Source organism: Muntiacus reevesi, chromosome 9, assembly GCF_963930625.1.
Source record: "Muntiacus reevesi chromosome 9, mMunRee1.1, whole genome shotgun sequence".
NCBI classification, from domain to species: Eukaryota; Metazoa; Chordata; class Mammalia; order Artiodactyla; family Cervidae; genus Muntiacus; species Muntiacus reevesi.
In genome coordinates this window covers 81,534,603-81,555,451 of record NC_089257.1, presented here as the reverse complement: position 1 = coordinate 81,555,451, position 20,849 = coordinate 81,534,603, and the positions used below count along the sequence as shown (strand labels likewise).

General features: G+C 37.4%; 1 protein-coding gene across 1 annotated transcript in view; it reads right to left on the bottom strand.

Annotated features, from left to right (window-relative positions):
- Window positions 1-20,849, bottom strand: part of CNTN5 (contactin 5) — a 1,527,443-nt gene that overhangs the window by 34,314 nt on the left and 1,472,280 nt on the right. The window contains exon 21 of the mRNA XM_065944251.1: window positions 14,395-14,504. Within this exon, the coding sequence (XP_065800323.1) occupies window positions 14,395-14,504 (110 nt within the window). The remainder of the gene's footprint in view (window positions 1-14,394; window positions 14,505-20,849) is intronic.

The following is a 20,849-nucleotide window of genomic DNA, read 5'->3' as shown; positions in this document are numbered from 1 at the left end:
ATAATTATTGAAGACAAGTGTTGAGTAGAAATTCAGTATGCTCTTTTGTATATTTCACATTTGTAAATATTTCACAACACATAGTTAAAGAAAAATATGTTAAAATCAAAGATTATGGTTATGTTACATAACATAAAAGAGGGATAAATCAAGAAAAGATCTGCAAGGTCAGTGTGGATAAAGATCAAAGAAGGCCTAAAAAATGCAAGCTATATAATGATCATGAATTAGGTATGACATTGTAAGTGAATAATTTTACTGAAATTGTTTTATATACTCAGCTCTATTCATAACATACTCAAACTGTAAACAAATCTAATGTCCATCAATGGAAGAATGATAAATATATTGTGGGATACTCACAAACGAACTTTAAGGGAAAGCCTGTAATAATGTAAATGAATCTTACCAATATACTGTTGAGGGAAAAATACAAAATATACAAACTCCATAGGGTTCCCAGAACTAGCAAAATCAATCAGAAATCAAGATATTGTTTTTCGGGGGGTTACTGGGGATTAAGAATAGTGACTAAAGGAGACACAAAATGAGCCTCTAGTTTTTCCTAATGTTTTGTTCCATGACCTGGGTTGTGCTTACACAGGTATGTTCACTTTGTGGTAATTCACTCAGCTGTGCATTTATGATTTGTGCATTTTTCTGTATGTAGATTAAAAAAAATCTTCCCTTTTGAAAATAGAGTCTTGGCCATTTTATAATTAACAATTAGTCAATTAGTAATTGGCATTTTTATAATGCTAGTATGTCTTTGGCAAAGCTTTCTTTGTGTGTTTGTGTTAAAACACTTTATGATATTCCTCTGTTTCTCAGTATAGTAAGCAAGCCCATGTATATATCTATCTCTTCAACACCCAGTGAATTAATACCTCTATGCCACAAGTATGTTGTCAGGTATTTAAGTTATAAACCTAGCTCTCAAAATGAAAAGTTTGCTGTAATTTGGTAATTCTCATATGGGTCATTCTAAAAGAATCTGTTCCCAGTATTGGTAAAATTAAATGGGTTAATATCCACATTTGCTATTTTATTTTGTGCATGGATGTGCATTATATGATAGAGAGTAAGACTGTGGATGGTCACATGATGAGCTCGAGATGGCTGGATTTAAGAGCAAGGAAAATACCCTGTTTTGAGGTAGCACAAATTCACATTTGTGTCAGAGTGAAAAAATAAGAAATGCTTCTGATTTTGACAAGAGATATAATTCATACCCTTGGGTTCTTTATGTGGATAAGAATATATTTGGGCATATATTTTAGTATTCTTTAAATAAAATGATTTATAAAAGTTTAGGATGGAAAATTTGAAGTGATTTGGGTTAGAGAATTTTCTCTATCAAGAAATGTATCTAGAAGCAAATGAAAAAGAAACACAGTATAAACTAAGTTATCCATTATTTTCTAAAAGAATTCTACAGGATAGCTTTTCAATAGGACAAGAAACAGAATAAGTTAAGTAACTGAAATGTTGCTTCAATTTCCTTTGATCTGCTGAATTTTGAAAAACATAAATAGCTTTAGTTAGCCTCCCAGTCTCTGAAAATAACCCAAGAAAGAAATCTAATGATAGAAACATGAAAGCTATTTGGTTTTTTTCAGAATTCACAGAATTTCAGAAAAGGAAGGGTAGAAATAGTTACTTCTCACTGTTTAGGTTTTTTTTTTTTTTTTTCTGATTATTATACGAATGTGTCATCGCTCAGTCATGTCTGACTCTTTGTGACCCCATGGACTGTAGCCTACCAGTCTCCTCCATCCATGGGATTCTCCAGGCAAGAATACTGGAGTGGGTTGCCATTTCCTTCACCAGAGGATCTTCCAGACCCAGGGATCGAACCCAGGTCTCCCACCTTGCAGGCAGACGATTTATATAGTCATGACAAAAAGCTAAAGAGAATCTGCAAAAATAGTTGCTACACACCACCTTTTGGAAAATAAAACGGTCTTTGTTTTTACTTTTTAGTAACTGGTTTCATTTTGGCTTCTTTTCCTCCTTTAATTTATGTCTGAAATTCCATTTTCCACACACATACACACATACCCTTGCACCCTCTGCTATATCAATTAAATGCATTCTGCCTAGTAAGAATTATTGTCAGTCAACAGTGAGGACCTTTTTTTTTTTTTCCCCCTGGTTTCCTGCTCTGATGATTAGAGTCAGAACATAAAATAAAATACAAAAACAATCTCATCACTTTTTGCCTTAAGAAATCTCCACAACTTATTTTATAGATCAAAACACAATTGGCATCTTTTCAGTGCAATCAATAAGTGGAAATAGCTTTAGTGACACGTCTAAAATGAACTTCTGAGTTACATATACTCTGCAACATCTGAAATAAATACATGCAAGTCTTGAACATAGCCAAGAAAAGGAGTCGCTAGGAGTGTCTTTTAGTGAGAATTGTAAAATGGGACAAGCTGTTTTACCTTTCATTCTTCTTAATAGTAAGCATGAAAAACTTCGAAATCAGAACCAGGACATCTTGTACTTTTCTCCTTGCTATAAAAATACATTGTTGCTTTTTGCTGAAATGAACCCAGCCTTTAAAATACATAGTTAATAAAAATCTTTCAAAAAGGCCACAGTGAATATGAATGCCTTTAACTTGATAGTCATGGGGATTTATGTTTCACAGGCAAATTGCATAATATATAAAAATATTTCTAAAATTCATTTTTCAGTTTATTCAGGAAAATTTTTATTAATAATTTTTTATTTTATTTAGGAAAATTGAGGACATTCGGGACAGAAGCATATGCTCATGCAAACAGAAATTTATGCTCATGAAGGGCATTGGCATGGGTTTATTTTCAGGAATGTTTCTCCAGAATATCAGGATGCTAAGGAATCCCAGGGTTATTATGGACATAAGAATTGTCTTGTTCCGACGTTCTTCCTCTCTGCCTTTTGTTTACTTTGTTGTTTTTCAGTTGCTAAGTCATGTCTGACTCTGTGACCCCATGGACTGCAGCATGCCAGACTGCCCTGTCCTTCACTGTCTCCCAGAGTTTGCTCAAATTCATGTCCATTGAGTTGGTGACAATATGTAATCATCTCATCTCCTATCACCCGCTTCTCCTTTTGCCTCAGTTTTTCCCAGCATCATGGTCTTTTCCAGTGAGCCAGCTTTTCGCATCAGGTAGCCCATGTATTGGAACCTTAGTTTCAGCAACAGTCCTTCCAATGAACATTTAGGGTTTACTTCCTTTAGGATTGACTGGTTTGATCTCCTTGCTGTCCAAGGGACTCTCAAGTATCTTCTCCAGCACCATTCAAAAGCTTCAATTTGTTTACTTATATTTTCCATAAACATCCCACAATATTAAACTGTGATCTTTTTAAGAGTAAGAACTAGATTTTAATGATTTTTGCATTTCTACTGCCTAGCACAGTGCCTGATACTAAATAAACTTATTTTAAAATAAACACTTATCAAGTGTTTACTTGGTAAGTGAAGAAATAACAAAAAATAATCATTTAGCACTCCATTAGCACTTCATTTCCTTTGTCATTCCTCTCAATCTGGGAAAATCAGAGGAAAAAATGATGAAACGGGCTTCCCTGGTGGCTCAGACAGTGAAGGATTTGCCCGTAATGTGGAAGACCTGGGTTTGATCCCTGGGTCAGGAAGATCCGCTAGAGATGTGAATGGCTACTTACTCCAGCGTTTTTGCCTGGAGAATCCCATGGACAGAGGAGCCTGGTGGGCTATAGTCCATGGGGTCACAAAGAGTTGGACAGGACTGAGCGACTGACTTTTTCTTCTTTTTTCTGGCTACACTGGCATCCGTTCTGATTTTGGATGCACATGAAATACTGATTTTCTCAGAAAAGCTTGAGAGATTCTGCTCTAAGATTCAGGAACTACTGTTCACAGGACACTTAATGCTGGTGGGTTCATAAATTCCAAACTGAATCTAATAATTTACTTGCGTGGGCCAGTGACAGGGATGGCAATCCAGATGGGATAGTCATGCTAATTCAAAAATCAAAATCATTCAATAAATATAGCTCACTTCTGATCTTCAATCATGGTGCATGTCAGAGCTAGAAATTTCACATATCTCAATGTCAACGATTTCTGCATTTAGTCTGTGTAGCCATGAAATTTCAAGCTGCTTCCATGTAAGTAGTCAAGCTTCTCAAATGGGTGGTTTTAAGATAATGTCAACAAAATAGTTCAACTATTTGTAAAATACAATTAGATGGATTGGTGTCTATATATGTGATTTTATACTCTTTCCCTCAGATGGCCATTTTTGTGAGGTAATACTAGATTTATAGAAGGCAGTCTTAAAAGCTAGGTGAAAAGACCACCTATTAGAACTCATAACAGAATTCTAATCTAGCCTAATTGTGACATTTAGAAATTCCATGGTGGACCCACCTATAAATTAAAGGGGATGACATTACTAAAATTTCCTGAAGCCCTTTACTATAAAGTCATTTTATTTTCTGTCGAGCTAGGGTCTGTCATCATTCTGACCTTGTCTTTATGCTTTGCTATTTCTACCAAATCAATTGCTTTGACCATTCTGTTATATAGAGTAATTAATCATTTTAATAACAAAATTAATCAGTTTGATTTGAATTACTTGGTTAATGTATTTGAAAGTGTTAGTTGCCGATGACTACAGTTTAAGTCAAAATGCTTGATTCATTGCTTCTAAAATTAAGAGATACTGGAGGCTTCCGTGTAAAGACACAAATGCCAACTGTAGGCAGGAACCTGACAGACGGTGTCAGGGAGAGCCTCTCACTGAGACCCTCACCCCTGCCCTGAAGGTCTGGCTACATCAGGAAAAAGGACATCAAAACCATTTCATTAAACAGAAGGAGCTGCCAGGACTTACCCAACAACAACAACAAATCCCCAAAAAACAAAAATGAAAGAAAGTGAAATAAGAGTTTCTCTTGCTAGACTGTGAGCTTCCTAAGGGCAGGGACCTTGTCTATTTTACTTATTGCTTTACCCCACGCACTGCAACAAATCAAAAGAGGTATTGAACAACCATCAAATGGATAAATAAATGAATGAGTAAGAAATGATACCTGAGATCCAGAAAAAACACAAAGATCAGATCAGGGACAGATCAGATCAGGGACAAACAAGATCCGGATTTGCCTGACAATCTGGGTCACAATCAGAGTCGGGCTGTGAGTCAACTGAGGAGCAGTGAGTGAGAACAGGGGGAGGAGAGCACCAGTGAGGAGCACTCAGCAGGGGAGATCAACTGATGCTGTACGGGCTTTAAGGACTTATTGCCCTTGATGACTGTCGCTCCATCTTACTTCTAAATGACCCTTGCTTGGGGGTAGCCTCCCAAGATTAGTACAAGAGAAGACACAAACATTTCAGAGTCAAGTGAACTAGATATAGGTTCGAGTTTGCTTATTTATTAAGAGTGCATTGAGGGGTTATCATTAGTTAATACCATATTATGCATTCTAGAGATATACTTTTTCAATATCACACTGACAGTTGAGTAAATGTTTGAGAGGAGCAATATCTTAGAAAGAAATAAATGTGTGCCCATAACTTCAGAAATGATTTATTTTTTCTCATTTACCACCTTCCCCCAATTATTCCTGGTGTATCAAGGGAACTTCCCCATATAAAAGTCTCATCTTGACTTCTTTCAACTGCTTTTCTATGAGGCTAAAATAGTTTTCTGCAGTGGTAACTAGACTCTCATAGTCATTGGCTGGTGCAAAAACATATTAGCGGTTGAGTCTGACTCTTAACAATTTCTGATAACAAAACTTGAGAGTTTATTATTTTAGTGTGTGTTAAAACACCTTGGTATCCTGAAAAGAGACAAATGGTTCTAAAACAAATACAGCTGTTGCTGGCCTGAGAGTTCTATATTGATGTGCTCTATTTCCAAATTGTTGCTACTGATCATTACTTAGACAGAAGTAGTGATTGATCTTAAAGATTCAGTTCAGTTCATTTCAGTCGCTCAGTCATGTCTGCCTCTTTGCGACTCCATGAACCACAGCCCGCCAGGCCTCCCTGTCCATCACCAACTCCCGGAGTCCACCCAAACCCATGTCCATTGAGTCAGTGATGCCATCCAACCATCTCATCCTCTGTGGTCCCCTTCTCCTCCTGCCCTCAATCTTTTCCATCATCAGGGTCTTTTCATGTGAGTCAGCTCTTTGCATCAGGTGGCCAAAGTATTGGAGTTTCAGCTTCAAGATCAGTCCTTTCAATGAACACTCAGGACTGATTTCTTTAGGATGGACTGGTTGGATCTCCTTGCAGCCCAAGGGACTTTCAAGAGTCTTCTCCAACACCACATTTCAAAAGCATCAATTCCTTGGTGCTCAGCTTCCTTTATAGTCCAACTCTCATATCCATACATGACCACTGGAAAAACCATAGCCTTGACTAGATGGAACTTTGCTAGCAAAGTAATGTCTCTGCTTTTTAATATGTTGTCTAGGTTAGTCATAACTTTCCTTCCAAGGAGTAAGCATCTTTTAAATTCATGGCTGCAATCACCATCTGCAGTGATTTTGGAGCCCCCAAAATAAAATCAACCACTGTTTACCCATCTATTTGCCATGAAGTGATGGGACCGGATGCCATACTCTTAGTTTCCTGAATGTTGAGCTTTAAGCCAAATTTTTCACTCTCCTCTTTCACTTTCATCAAGAGGCTCTAGTTCTTCTTCACTTTCTGCCATAAGGGTGGTGTCATCTGCATATTTGAGGTTATTGATATTTCTCCCAGCAATCTTATTCCAGATTGTGCTTCCTCCAGCCCAGTATTTCTCATGGTGTACTCTGCATAGAAGTTAAATAAGCAGGGTGACAATATACAGCCTTGACATACTCCTTTTCCGATTTGGAACCAGTCTGTTGTTCCATGTCCAGTTCTGACTGTTGTTTCCTGACTTGCATACAGGTTTCTCAAGAGGCAGTTCAGGTGGTCTGGTATTCCCATCTCTTTGAGAATTTTCCACAGTTTATCGTGATCCACATAGTTAAAGGCTTTGACATAGTCAATAAAGCAGAAATAGGTGTTTTACTGGAACTCTCTTGTTTTTTGATGATCCAGCAGATGTTGGCAATTTGATCTCTGGTTCCTCTGCCTTTTCTAAAACCAGCTTGAACATATGAAAGTTCATAGTTCATGTATTGCTGAAACCTGGCTTGGAGAATTTTGAGCATTTCTAGCGTGTGAGATGAGTACAATTGTGTGGTAGTTTGAGCATTCTTTGGCATTGCCTTTCTTAGGGATTGGATTGAAAATTGACATTTTCCAGCCCTATGGCCACTACTGAGTTTTCCAAATTTGCTGGCATATTGAGTGCAGCACTTTCAAAGCATCATCTTTCAGGATTTGAAATAGCTCAATTGGAATTCCATCACCTCCACCAGCTTTGTTTGCAGTGATGTTTTCTAAGGCCCACTTGACTTCATATTCCATATGACTCCATATTCCATATTCCATGTGACATAGATGTCTTGCTCTAGGTGAGTGATCACACCATCATGATTATCTGGGTCATGAAGATCTTTTTTGTACAGTTCTTCTGTGTATTCTTGTCACCTCTTCTTAATATCTTCTGCTTCTGTTATGTCCCTACCATTTCTGTCCTTTATAGAGCCCATCTTTGCATAAAATGTTCCCTTGGTATCTCTAATTTTCTTGAAGAGATCTCTAGTCTTTCCCATTCTATTGTTTTCCTTTATTTCTATGCAATGATTGCTGAGGAAGATCTTAAGGGTATTTTATATCTAAAAAAAAAGAGCTCCCACCACCATTACCTGGTCATATGTAACTAAACTGATAACATAAGGGATATTGCTCATTCATTTAATTGTGAAATTTTTCAGATCACCAGTGACCTCTAAACATATTAGACACTTTTTTGCTTTGATCTGACTTGATTTCTTAGCAAGTTTAAACACAGCTGACCGTTTCCTTCTTTTTGATTAGCTCTTTTACTTTCTTTGATACCTCACACACCTGATTTCCCCTCCCATCAAGCTGATCTCTCCTTGTTATTCTCCTTGATGATTCTTTTCCTTCAGCTAAACTTCTACATGCTGAGTGTACCAGGTTGCAGTTTATCTCCCCCTTCATTCCACTTCTTTCCTCTTCTTTCCCCTTTCTGGGAATTTGTCCATTCATGTTTTTAATACCATGTTTTAAATACCAGCCCTGTGATTGTCCCCGTTTTGTCTTCAGCTCTGATCTCCTAATTAGACTGCAAACTCACTTATCCTATTGCTTACCTGACTTATTCTCTTAGGTTCCCACTAGGCATCTCAAATTTGATTTAGCTGAAACATACTTCTTTATTTTCCACTTTCAAATCTCTTCTTTGTCCAGGTTTTGCCTTTAAATAAATGTATTGTTTCTGTTATTATTTGATAAATGGCACCACTGTGCATCCATTTGACCAAGCCCAATATGAGAATCATCATTTTCCTTCCCTCCATGTCTGATCAATCAGGAAATTCTGCCAGCCCTGCCTCTAAAATAAGTCTACTTTCCTCCTGCTTCACTCTTACGACCTTAGTCTAAGTTATCATCATTTCTTGCATGGATTATTGCAATAACCTCCTGATTCAACTCCTGACTTTTCTCTCCTTGCCCTTTCATTCTGCATGGAACAGTAGCCAGAGTAATATCTTAAAAAATATAAGTCAGACATTGTCAGTCTCCTCCTAAAATTGCCCTGATGACTTCTCATTGTATTTGAAATAAAATACAAACTCTATTCATGATCTGTTTACCCCTATATAACCTATGTCTGCTCACCTAATTCTGACTGCTTTAAATTCTACCTACACCACTGTTCGTCAAAGTCTAGTTACTTCACCTCTTTCTGTTCCTTAAATGAAGTTTGCATTTCTGCATGTATTGTTACTTATATGTACTGTTACCTACATATGCTATTTTACTTACTTACTTGTATTTATTTATTTGCTTATTTTCTCCTGTCAGGATGAAGTATTCATAAGAGCAAAACCTTTTCTCTCTTACTCACACATTCAATTCAGGAAAAACAAGAGAGCTGGCCCAAAACACTGTCTCCACTATTTTAAAAATGGCACACAGTTAGTTCTTTTAAAGTAACTAACCAGTTTAAACATTGCAGGTAAAACTGAAATTACAGCTATAAAAATGACACATAGGATGACAAGATAAATGCATAACATTTAAAACAAGTCTCATTACTTTGGTGACAAAAAGTATGTAGTTGCTTCACTGTTACAAATGCTCGGAATTACACTATTGGTAAATATAACAATGTTATGACTGGGATGGAATACAGGAGGGGGATAGCAATATGATGAAATATTAATTAAGTTTTAGGGGTTAGTATGTTTTATAAGTATTTAGTTGAGGTTTTATAAAAGGGAGGGAGAGTGCAAAAAAAGAGAGGATGGGAGAGTAATGCTGGTAAGTTTCACTTATGTCATATTTTTAAAATCTACATGCATCTATACAGTTATGAGATAGTGTATGTTTATAAACAGTCTTTGCTGCCTATATTTTGTTTAAAATAACCATGTCATATTTAGCCATTGAATTATATAAGGTTTTCAATTATTTTCTTTATTTATTTATTTGGCTATAGTGGATCTTAGTTGTGGCAAACAGGATCTTTTGTTGCATCATGTGAATCTTTAGTTGCAGAGCACAGACCTCTAGTTGTGGTGTGGGGGCTCAGTAGTTACCATATAAGGGTCCGGTTGTTCTGCAGCATGTGGGAACTCAGTTCCCTGAGCAGGGAGTACCCCATGTGCCCCACGCCGCAAGGTGGATTTTTAACCACCATGGTGGTCCTGAATGTTTTAATTATTTTCTGGTCATAAAAACATGCATTTGATTTTCCCATTAACAAGATATTGACTCTTTTTTGTGACAAGATGCCATCTTTTTAAAACTTCAATTTACAATGCACTATAAAATAGTATAACTGCTATTGTGCCCATGGATTCTGTTGTTTCTATCTTTAAAACTAGTTGTCAGAATTTGCCTTGATTTATTTTAATTAAAAATGCAGTCATTTTGATGATTGCTTCAGAATTTGATTAATCCCCATTCATTTACATCCTTAAGGATATTCCATTTTTGCTTGTAAGTTGTCATTTTGAATAAGATAGACTTAGCAAAAACTCTGTGCTCTGACACTCTTGAGTGTCGTTCTGGAGTGATCTTGACCTTATTCTCTGGTCAAACCGTGATCATCAACATCTCTGTGGTCAGTAGGTCTGAATTGCTACATCCATTGGACAGTCTCAGGCCTCACCATTCTCAATTTCTTAGCAGCTTTTGTTTGACTTGGTAGAACATGCCTTCTTAAAAATTCTTTTCTTGGCTTCTGAACTTCTTCGTGTCTCCTGTAACTTCTTTGGCCATATCCTCTTTCTTTCTTCTGTTCCAAATGGTGGGGGACCGTAGCACTCAATTCTCAGACATCTTTATCAACATTCAATGACCTCAGCTAGCACATGTATAAAAACCATTAATATACTGATGAATCCACAGAGTGATAGCTCTATCTCTAAACTTTCTCTTAAAGCAAGACTTAATTGATAACTTTTTTGAAATAAATATGTTTATAAAATTTAACAAATTAAAACCAGAATCTTTAATATCTTTTTTTTTCTCTAAAATATGCTCTTCTCCATGACTTCCTTATGTATGTGAGTGATTTGTCATTCACCCAGTTTCTTGGGTCAAATAGCTCTGGAATTACCTTTGATGCCTCTCATTTTCATAATCCACATCCAATTCATAATCAAATCCTGTCACACTTCCACTCAAAATATATCTTAAGAGGTCATGTGTCACCAATTCCATTGCTACTGTTCTAGTTAAAAGCAAAGTCATCGTCCATTACACTGGAAGGACTGTCTTTCCACTGATCTCCCTAGGTCCTCTCTAGAGTCTATTCTTTACCCTCTAGACCAAAAGACCCTTTTAAAATGAGTCAGATCCTGACTTGACTTTCTTTTATCACAATCCTTTCATGGTTTTTCCTTATACTGCAGAGAAAATCTAAAGTCCCTGTGGTTCCCAAGACTGACTCCGCCTAACCTGTTCATGTCCTGGCCATTTTTCTTCATCATGCTACCAACTCTCCCTGCTGTTCACTGTTATCTCACCAATACTACTCCTGTTCTGTTCTTTGAACAAGGTTTGGATGCTTTTAGGTAAGAGTCTTTGAGTTTGCTATTCTCTCTGCCCCCCCACCCCCTATCTCTCATATGATCATGTCAAATGTCACAACCTCGGAAGCTGTGATTCTTCAAATCTCTATAGTCAACAGAGTCAACACTACCTCCTTGAACAGTTCTTTTTGCACAGTATATATCAGCAACTGATTTTATCCCATATATTTATTTGTTAGCTTCTTTATTGTTTGGGTTTCCTACTACAACATAAGCTTCATGAAGATGGGGACTTCCATTTGCTCATTGTTTTATCCCTAGCATCTAGCTGAGTGTCTGTTACTTAGTATGCCTCCAATAAATATTTCTTGAAGGAATGATGATTGATATTTAGAAAGAGAAGGATTGTGCACAAATCTAGATCTTATGTGAACTCTGGAGGACCTCATAGAAAGCTGTTATTACAGGTGAATCAGGGTGAGAATATGAAAAAGCTGAAAGTGAAAGTCTCTCAGTCATATCTGACTCTTTGGGACCCCATGGATGCATGCTGTCCATGGAATTCTCCAGGTCAGAATATTGGAGTGGGTAGACTTTCCCTTCTTCAGGGGATCTTCCCAAACCAGGGATTGAACCCAGCTCTCCCACATTGCAGGCAGATTCTTTGACAGCTGAACCACAAGGGAAGCATAAGAATACTTATGGTGGGTAGCCTGTCCCTCCTTCAGCAGATCTTTCCAACCCAGAAGTCCAGCATTGCAGGCGGATTCTTTACCAACTGAGCTATCAGAGATAGCTGATAGAAAGCTGTTATTACAGGTGAATCATGGTGGGAATATGAATGTCACGCTACTAGTACAGAGAAAAAAAGTTGAAGATCTGGCTGTGTGAGAGTAGCACCTCTTTGAGATGTGGAAGCCTGAATCATCACTGTTCTGTACAACAGAATACACTTGTGACTTTCTATAAATATGTACACCAGATGTTCTGATTCAGCATTCTAGGTGGACCTATGCTTATGTAGCTGTTTTAGATTGGGTTCCATAGAAGCAGACCCCAAGACAGGCATTTTATCATTGTGATTTATTGAGGATGCTTGCAGGTAAATCTATAAGGAAGGGAGGAGAAGAGGACGGGGAAAGAGAAGGAACTGAGCAAGAATAGGGTCCCAGATAGTCTAGCCTTTGTCTGATGTACATGACAAAGGCTCCAGATAATAAAGTTGCAGCATTAAGTCGTTTTCTCCTTGAATCAAGGGATGAGTTTCAGTCAGTGTAGTTGACCTAGGGTTGCCTGATTATGAGGAAGGTATCTTTTCAGGTATTAACAGTGGAGGATAATCCTCATTATACAGCCAACGTTCTCGGCAGTTGGGGGATGTTGCCGTGGCCCAGTGAAGGCCACTCCCACATCTTCTACAGAGGGACCGACAGGGGTTGGCTGTGAAGCATAGGTATTCACTCATTCAATGAATACTTATTGTATTCATAGTCCTGAGATTCACTGTTAAACAGACATGGTCCCTGCAGCATGGATAGTGAGAAAAAGAGTTAATAAAACAAACATGTGATCCTGGTATGATACATATTGGATTATTGCCAAATAATGAATTGAAACAAAATTATGGAAATAAATCCACAATACTTATAAGTAATGTTTTTCTATAAATGTCCTTTGCTGTAACTCTTAGTAAGATTGTATAAACTGCCAATCACAGTAATCTTTATCTAATGCTAGTTGTATATTAATCAAAAAGCTCTTAGGCATTATTTGAAAACACAAATGGAGTAAAGAAATGTGATTTTTAACCTGGAAACTATGTTGATATACAAGCCCTATATTAGGTCATTGTTCAAAAATCAAGATGATTTTCTTTAAGTGGGAGTTTAAACAGAAGAAAAGTAAACATTAAAAGTTTAAAGACAGTTAAGATCTTGGATTGGATGTCACTTCTTTGCCTTTTAATAGTTACCCCTCTAGTCGTATACCTCATGGCAAAGGCAAGAATAAGAGCGGGATGAAAGCCTGGGATCTTGTTTTTGTGGCATACTCCAGTTCACAAGTCTGTTGTCCCATGTCCAGTTCTAACTGTTCTAATTTTCCACAGTTTATTGTGATCCACACAGTTAAAGTCTTTGCCATAGTCCATAAAGCAGAAGTAGATGCTTTTCTGGAATTCTCTTGCTTTTTCGATGATCCAGCGGATGTTGGCACTTTGATCTCTGGTTCCTCTGACTTTTCCAAAACCAGATTGAACACCTGGAAGTTCACGGTTCACATATTGCTGAAGCCTGGCTTTGAGAATTAAGAGCACTACTTTATTAGAGTGTGAGATGAGTGCAATTATGCAGTAGTTTGAGCATTCTTTGGCATTGCCTTTCTTTGGGATTGGAATGAAAATTGACTTTTCCAGTCCTGTGGCCACTGCTGAGTTTTCCAAATTTGCTGGCATATTGAGTGCAGCACTTTCACAACATCATCTTTCAGGATTTGAAATAGTTCAACTGGAATTCCATCACCTCCACTAGCTTTGCTTGTAGTCATGCTTTCTAAGGCCCACTTGACTTCATATTCCAGAATGTCTTGCTCTAGGCGAGTGATCACACCATCAAGCTTATCTAGGTCATGAAGATCTTTTTTGTACAGTTCTTCTGTATATTCTGCCCACAGACCTTGAGTCCATGTGGAGGCTAAAATTTTACTGATATCAATGAATTGTTATAAAATGTTTACCATTATAAGGCTGGCATAGCTAGGTTTAAAAACAACACAATTTGAAGGACAAAAAGCCATTTGAGTAAATAGGTACAGGTTACCAAATTTCAAGCAAATTTGAGAAGTTAGTATAGGAGGTAAGATGTGCCATGAACAGTATAGTAGGAAAACTTGTTACATACAATAAATTATGAGACAGAAATACACAAGAATATTTTTAACCGGAATTCGATACCAGTAAATAGCAGTTGGTAGGTCCTAGTTTTTATCTTAAGGTCTATTTATTTTCAATTTTTAAAAACCTTTGCCTGGTGCCGTGGAAACTACTATCCTGAAAAATAAGCCAGCTAATGAGCAGCATAATATATGTCAGTAAAATAGTATATTTCTTATTTTCCATAGAGAAAAATTTCAAAGGAATGTAATCTTGTTAAAGTGTCACCAAACCATCTCTTTGGGAGAAAACAATGGCAACAGAAATAATAAGCTTATTTTCAAGAATTCTGTTCATACCTCAAATCCCTGGGGTCTTCCTAGACTCTCTTTAATATGTTTCCATGCAACAAGAATCTCTGACACAGACATACTTGTAGCCTTGACATCTGTGGGAGCAGCAGTGGGTTCTGTATGAAGGAAAATGGAAATAATAAACCATGGAGGTAGCGGGTTACACCTACCAAAGTACTGCACCTGAATAGGGCAGGTGTTACTTTCTTTTACCTGATTTTTTAAATGAAGGGCTCTGGTGATTATGAAAAACACAACAAGATAAAAAAATGATCTTTTTGGATTTCTCCGAGATCAAGTCTCATCAGTACCTTACCAATGACAAATAAATCTAGCAAGACAAGCGAAGAAGATCTTTATTCTTGGATTAACTAGGATGTTTCTGGAGAAGTTAAATTATCTGACTTAAATTGTCTGCCAGACTAGCATAATGAACAAAAGAGTGGACTAGGAGTTAGGCTTGGCTTTTTTGCTTGCTAAGATTGTTTTTTGCCTTCCAGAAAATTATTTACCTTCAGGCAAGTTACTTTACTTCTTCCTGAGCTCCAGTCCCATCATCTATCATCAGGCATATTGAGAATACTTAGCTTGTAGGTTTTTAAGGTTAATTTTAATTGGAATAATGCATATAAACTATCTAGCATAGTTCTTGGCACTTAAAACATCTATTCAGAAAATATCACTTATTTTACTTTTTACCTTGTGAAGGTACAAATAGGATCAAAGTTTCATTTGATTTCTTTTGTTGCTGTTCCAACCACAAAGCCACATTTCCATGATTGTGTAAAGAATGTGTTATGAATCATGATATTTAAAAGGCATGCATTGACTTTTAAGACTGGTATGGGCTGAAAAGGAAAGTCCCTGAAGGTCTCGGTGCTGTTGCTCAAAACCAAATTTTCATTCGTGTCTATGCTCAGTGACCTTCTGCACTGTTTTAGATTTTGCTTTTTTTCCCCAAACACATCATGTCTGACTGGCATCCATCAAGAGGTGCACTTTATTTGAGGTTGTACTGTTTGTGAGGAACAAAATATTTCCAGCTTTGACATTGCTGAATCATAAATACTGTGTCACAAACACACGTTAAATGAAATGGCAGAATAAAGGCCATACATTAGTTCAACCAATCTGTACACAGTAGATGTCAAAAACTCCTACCCCATGAAAATTGTAGAGACTTTGATTCTAACCCCATATCACTGCCAAGATTTCAGATGAAGCTTATCATTGTTAAGACTTCAGATGAATCTATTTAGATTCAGTCAACCAGATGGCAAAGGCAGATTTCTAAATAAGATATTTATATTTTAGACATATAAAAGGAATTATAGCCATTTGCTGAGAATATTTCATTTTCTGATGGAAAATGGCCACATGCCTACCTTGAGAGCCTTCACATATTATTAATTGAAAAAATAAAAGCAAAAAACATCTGCCCTTGTCACTATGAAAGAAGTCCACAAAAGACTTTTTCAAAGTTTGTACTAAGCAATGGTTTTTCTTTTGGTCAAGCTTTCATTAAAATTACATACCATATTTGCATTAATACAAAGTACTTTGATAAATTCACATTAATCTTTACACAGAAGCTGACATTAGTTTCTGCCATGGTATAATTTGCAATTTCTCATTCTGTCCTTTAAATCTCCTTTATTTTATTTTGTTTTGCTCAGTGGTTTCCTATACCCCACTTTCCAAATGCCTGTTATTTGTGCATCTACCATTAAAAAAAAAATGTGAAAAGCTTCTAATTTTATTCTATCCTAGAATTCTGATCAGCAAACTTGCAACAATTTTTTCATCGCTATTTAATAGGAGCTAAGATTCTTGATTTTGTAAGTAAATGAAAGGAAATGCTCATGTTCTTAAGTGTGTATAATCTGATCTCCCAGATTTAGGATATGATTTATTTCAAAGAAAGCCACTCTTTAAATATCATTTGTTATTTAGAAGGAGTTTTGCTTATCTTTTCAGTGAATGCACTGCAGAGATTTGTGTGCCAAATGCCTTTTTCAACTTTTTTTTTTATTAAGGTAATTATATCTTTGCCAAAGAAGATTGCAAGGAGATAAATAATTTCAGAAGCACAAAATATGTGGTTGGATTTCTATCTCTACCTTTAGAGAAAGGAATTTCTCTCTCAGCTTTCTGTAGCACTACACAGTTTAAGTACTTTTTAAGCAGAATGATGGAAGTTTTAAAAAAGTAAGAAATAAAGAAAAATATTCAGAAAATTATTTCCCAAACTATCTCCCTAATTTCTGTTTAAAAGCTCTAAGGTTTTTGAATCAGTGTCAGATATTAAAAGGCATTCCACAGTTGCACTCACAGGGGCTAAATATCATGCAATATTAGAAAGTCACTTTGATCAATGGTCACAGCTAAGTAAATGAGGGTCAATGAAACAAGAATTGAACAGTAAATTTTTATTTGTTTCACTTTCTAGATATAAATAATATCAAACATTGGGGTTTCTCTGATAGCTCTTATAATGCAGGAGACCCTGGTTCTATTCCTGGGTTCAGAAGATCCACTGGAGAAGGGATAGGCCAACCACTCCAGTATTGTTGGACTTCTGTTGTGGCTCGACTGGTAAAGAATCCACCTGCAATGTGGGATACCTGGGTTTGATCCCCTGGAGAAGGGAACGGCTACCCACCCACTCCAGTATTCTGGCCAGTATCAAACATAACCATGCTGACCTGCATTGAAAATTTAAGCATGTAAAAAGGTGCTGCTCTTGCTGCTGCTAAGTCACTTCAGTCATGTCCGACTCTGTGTGACCCCAGAGACATCAGCCCACCAGGCTCCACTGTCCCTGAGATTCCCCAGGCAAGAACACTGGAGTTGATTGCCATTTCCTTCTCCAATGCATGAAAGTGAAAAGTGAAGTGAAGTTGCTCAGTCATGTCTGACTCTTTGTGACAGCCTACCAGGCTCCTCTGTCCATGGGATTTTCCAGGCAAGAGTACTGGAGTGGTTTGCCATTGCCTTCTCGATCAAAAGGTGACCTCATTCAATTTACTTCCAAAAGTTTCAATATGCACCATTTATTAGTCGGTGAACATTTTCATGTGTATCAAAAAGTTTGTCTGCAGACAAGATGAATGGATAAGGAAGTTGTGATACATATATACAATGGAATATTACTAAGCCATAAAAAAGAATGAATTTCAGTCAACTCAGTTGAGGTGGATGAACTTAGACCCTGTTGTACAGAGTGAAGTATGTCAGAAAGAGAAAAACAAATATCATATATTAACACATATATGTGGAATCTAGAACAATGGTACTGACGAACCTATTTGCAGGGCAGGACTAGAGACACAGATGTAGAGAATGAACTTGTGAACACAGTGGGGAAAGGAGAAGGTGGGACTGATTGAGACAGTAGCATTGAAAGACACATATTACCCTCCATCAGATAGTGGGAAGTTGCCATATAACACTGGGAGCTCAGACTGGTACTCTGTGACAATCTATAGGAGTAAGATGGGGGGGTGGGAGGGAGGCTCAAAAGCAGGGGATATGTGTGTACTTGTAGCTTATGCATGCTGTATGGCAGAAATCAGCAGAACAGTGTAAAACAATTATTCTCCAATTAAACTAAAAATTTAAAAAGTAGCTGACTAGATCATAGGATGTTTGCTTTGGATTGAAACTAGATGTCCTGTTTGGGCGTCCCATTGTATTTGAATTATGAAGAGTCACAACCAGGAAGAATTTTAGAAAGTCCCTTGGGATTTATGTTCACATATGGATGACCAAAGTATCTTCAGCCATATTTTGTTTGCCCAAGTAATGTATTAAATTGATTGATACCAACAATTCATTTAAAATAAGAATTTGTGGCTTATATTGGGAAAAACGGGTGATACCAAGTCTGACTCTTTGGATATTGGTAGATGAGAGCTATCAATTTGTCCCATTAGTTAGGGCATGCTCTTTTAGTTTGCCATATTCTCCACCACTCCTTATGGCCTCACTTCTGGGACTACTTCACTTATTTATATTTCTTACCTGATCTCTTTAGGTTTTGAGTTATGAATCTGTGTTTTAAATTCATGCTTTCATTTTGCAAATGCAAAAAGTGGCATAGAACCTGGTTAATTTATCTAAACTCTTCTTCTAGATCTGAAAGAGTTCCAAGTAGAACTAAGATCTCAAGTGCTCTCTCTTTTGTTGTTTTTACATTGCACCAGGGAGGCAACTGGCTCATTCTCTCTCTCTTAGGGTAATTTGGGGGGGGGGGGGGTGGAAGAGATTTTTACAGGAGAATATATAGTTCACTCTCTTGCTGCACAGTTGTTTCCAAGTAACTGACAGATGAATGGATAGAATAAGAATGAAAGAAACAAAAAATAACAAGCAAAATAGATGAGGAGGGGGGAATAACCAAAGGTAATAATAATAACTGCCACTGATTGAAGATTTGATATATGCCAAGCCTTATTTAAAATTCTTTAAATGTATTAATGCATCCTCTCAACACACCTACTATCAGGACCACCATTTTTCAGATGAGGAAATCCGGGAGCAGGAGGTTAAGCAGCTTGCCCAAAGTTGCATAGCTGCTAGAGGCGGAGAGAGGAATTGAGCAAGGCAGTCAGTTGGGCTCTGACCATTGCTCTGTTTTGCTTCTGTGCACACATCTATGTGTACACTCTGGGTTTACACTGCTTTTTCCTGCCGTGTTTTCTTCTCCTAGCCCTCCACGCCTAACTTATCTCAGGAATACTGATATCAGAACCCTCCCTTGGCCTCTCTCAGTCTTGCCAGGAACTACTGGAAGCCCTGGGCTTGTGTTCAGTTGCGTCAAGCGTGTTGGACTGCTTGCATCCCTGTGGATTGTAGCCTACCAGGCACCTCTGTCTATGAGATTCTCCAGGCAAGAATATTGGAATGGGCAGCCATGCCAAGGTCTCCTCCAGGAGATCTTCCTGACCCAGGGATCAAACCGAGGTCTCCTGTGTCTCCTGCATTGGCAGGCAGATTCTTTACCACTGAGTCATCAGGAATCCCACCTGAAACCCCATCCTCTCCTACTTAAGCTTGCTACAGATTTACTATCAACTCCTTTTATTCCTATTTCCTGGATTTTTTTTTTTTTTTTTTAATAATTTTGCATCATGGCTACACTGCTCCTCATAGATCTTATATTCAGGCATCTCTGAAACTCTCCTGATCTGTAAATGCCAGGATGTTTCTCACCACTCTTACTTCTGTCTGCTATACCTGGAAAAATTTGATTAAAATTTATGGACTTATTTCTGAGATTATACTAACATTGTGTCTAAAAATTCAAAGATTTTTAAAGATTTTTTTTTTTCACTTATGATGATATTAATTAGACCATGGCTGGCTCCTTCACTCCAGTCTTGGGATATAAAGTAGACAGGCTGACTAGAGATCCATCTAGTCAAAGCTATGGTTTTTCCAGCAGTCATGTATGGATGTGAGAGTTGGACTATAAAGAAAGTTGAGTGCCGAAGAATTGATGCTTTTGAACTGTGGTGTTGGAGAAGACTCTTGAGAGTCCCTTGGACTGCAAGGAGATCCAACCACCCCATCCTAAAGGAAATCGGTCCTGAATATTCATTAGAAGGACTGATGTTGAAGCTGAAGCTATGGTACTTTGGCCACCTGATGTGAAGAGCTGACTCACTGGAAAAGCCCCTGATGCTGGGAAAGATGCATCACCAACTTTATGGACATGAGTTTGAGTAAGCTCCAGGAGTTGGTGATGGACAGGAAAGCCTGGCGTGCTGCAGTCTATCGGGTCGCAAAGAGTTGGACACAACTAAGCAACTGAACTGAACTGAACTGAATTATATTAAAAATATTGTACAGCATTGCCATGTTCATGAATTTAGATGATACATTTGTGTTAAGTGACCTATCAGCTTGAGTTCTCCAAGTAATATGGGGGGATGGGCTTGTAATATTGATTATACATTTGACTTCCCAGGAGGAGTGGGCAATACCATTAATCAAAGGACAGCTTAATAAACTCCTTGGGAGAAGGGCTATGGCTTCATTATTTAAAAATTCAGTGAAGACAGCTGTAGTTGAACTTTTATAGGCACTAATCCAAATGGATCATCTGGCAAAGTCAGGAAATTATTCCTTGTATTTTACAACTAATATGCCAATTTATTAATTTTCAAGTTCACATAAATCCCACTGAGCTCAGTTTCAGCTCAGGACTGATCTGCAGAATACACCCCATGAAAGTCAGGTTTTAATTTGAGCTGTGGTAGCTCAATTTGCAAGAGGATAATTGCATATCATTTTCTGGAAGCAAGAAGAGGCTTCTGACTTTAATAAAAAGTAAAAGCCACACATATTTTCCATATAAGGAAAAAGACACCCCCCCCAAAAAAAAACTAGAAAAGGCTAACGCACATTATGTATAAATAAAGCTTTCAACCTACAATTAATCTATATTAAAGTTCCCT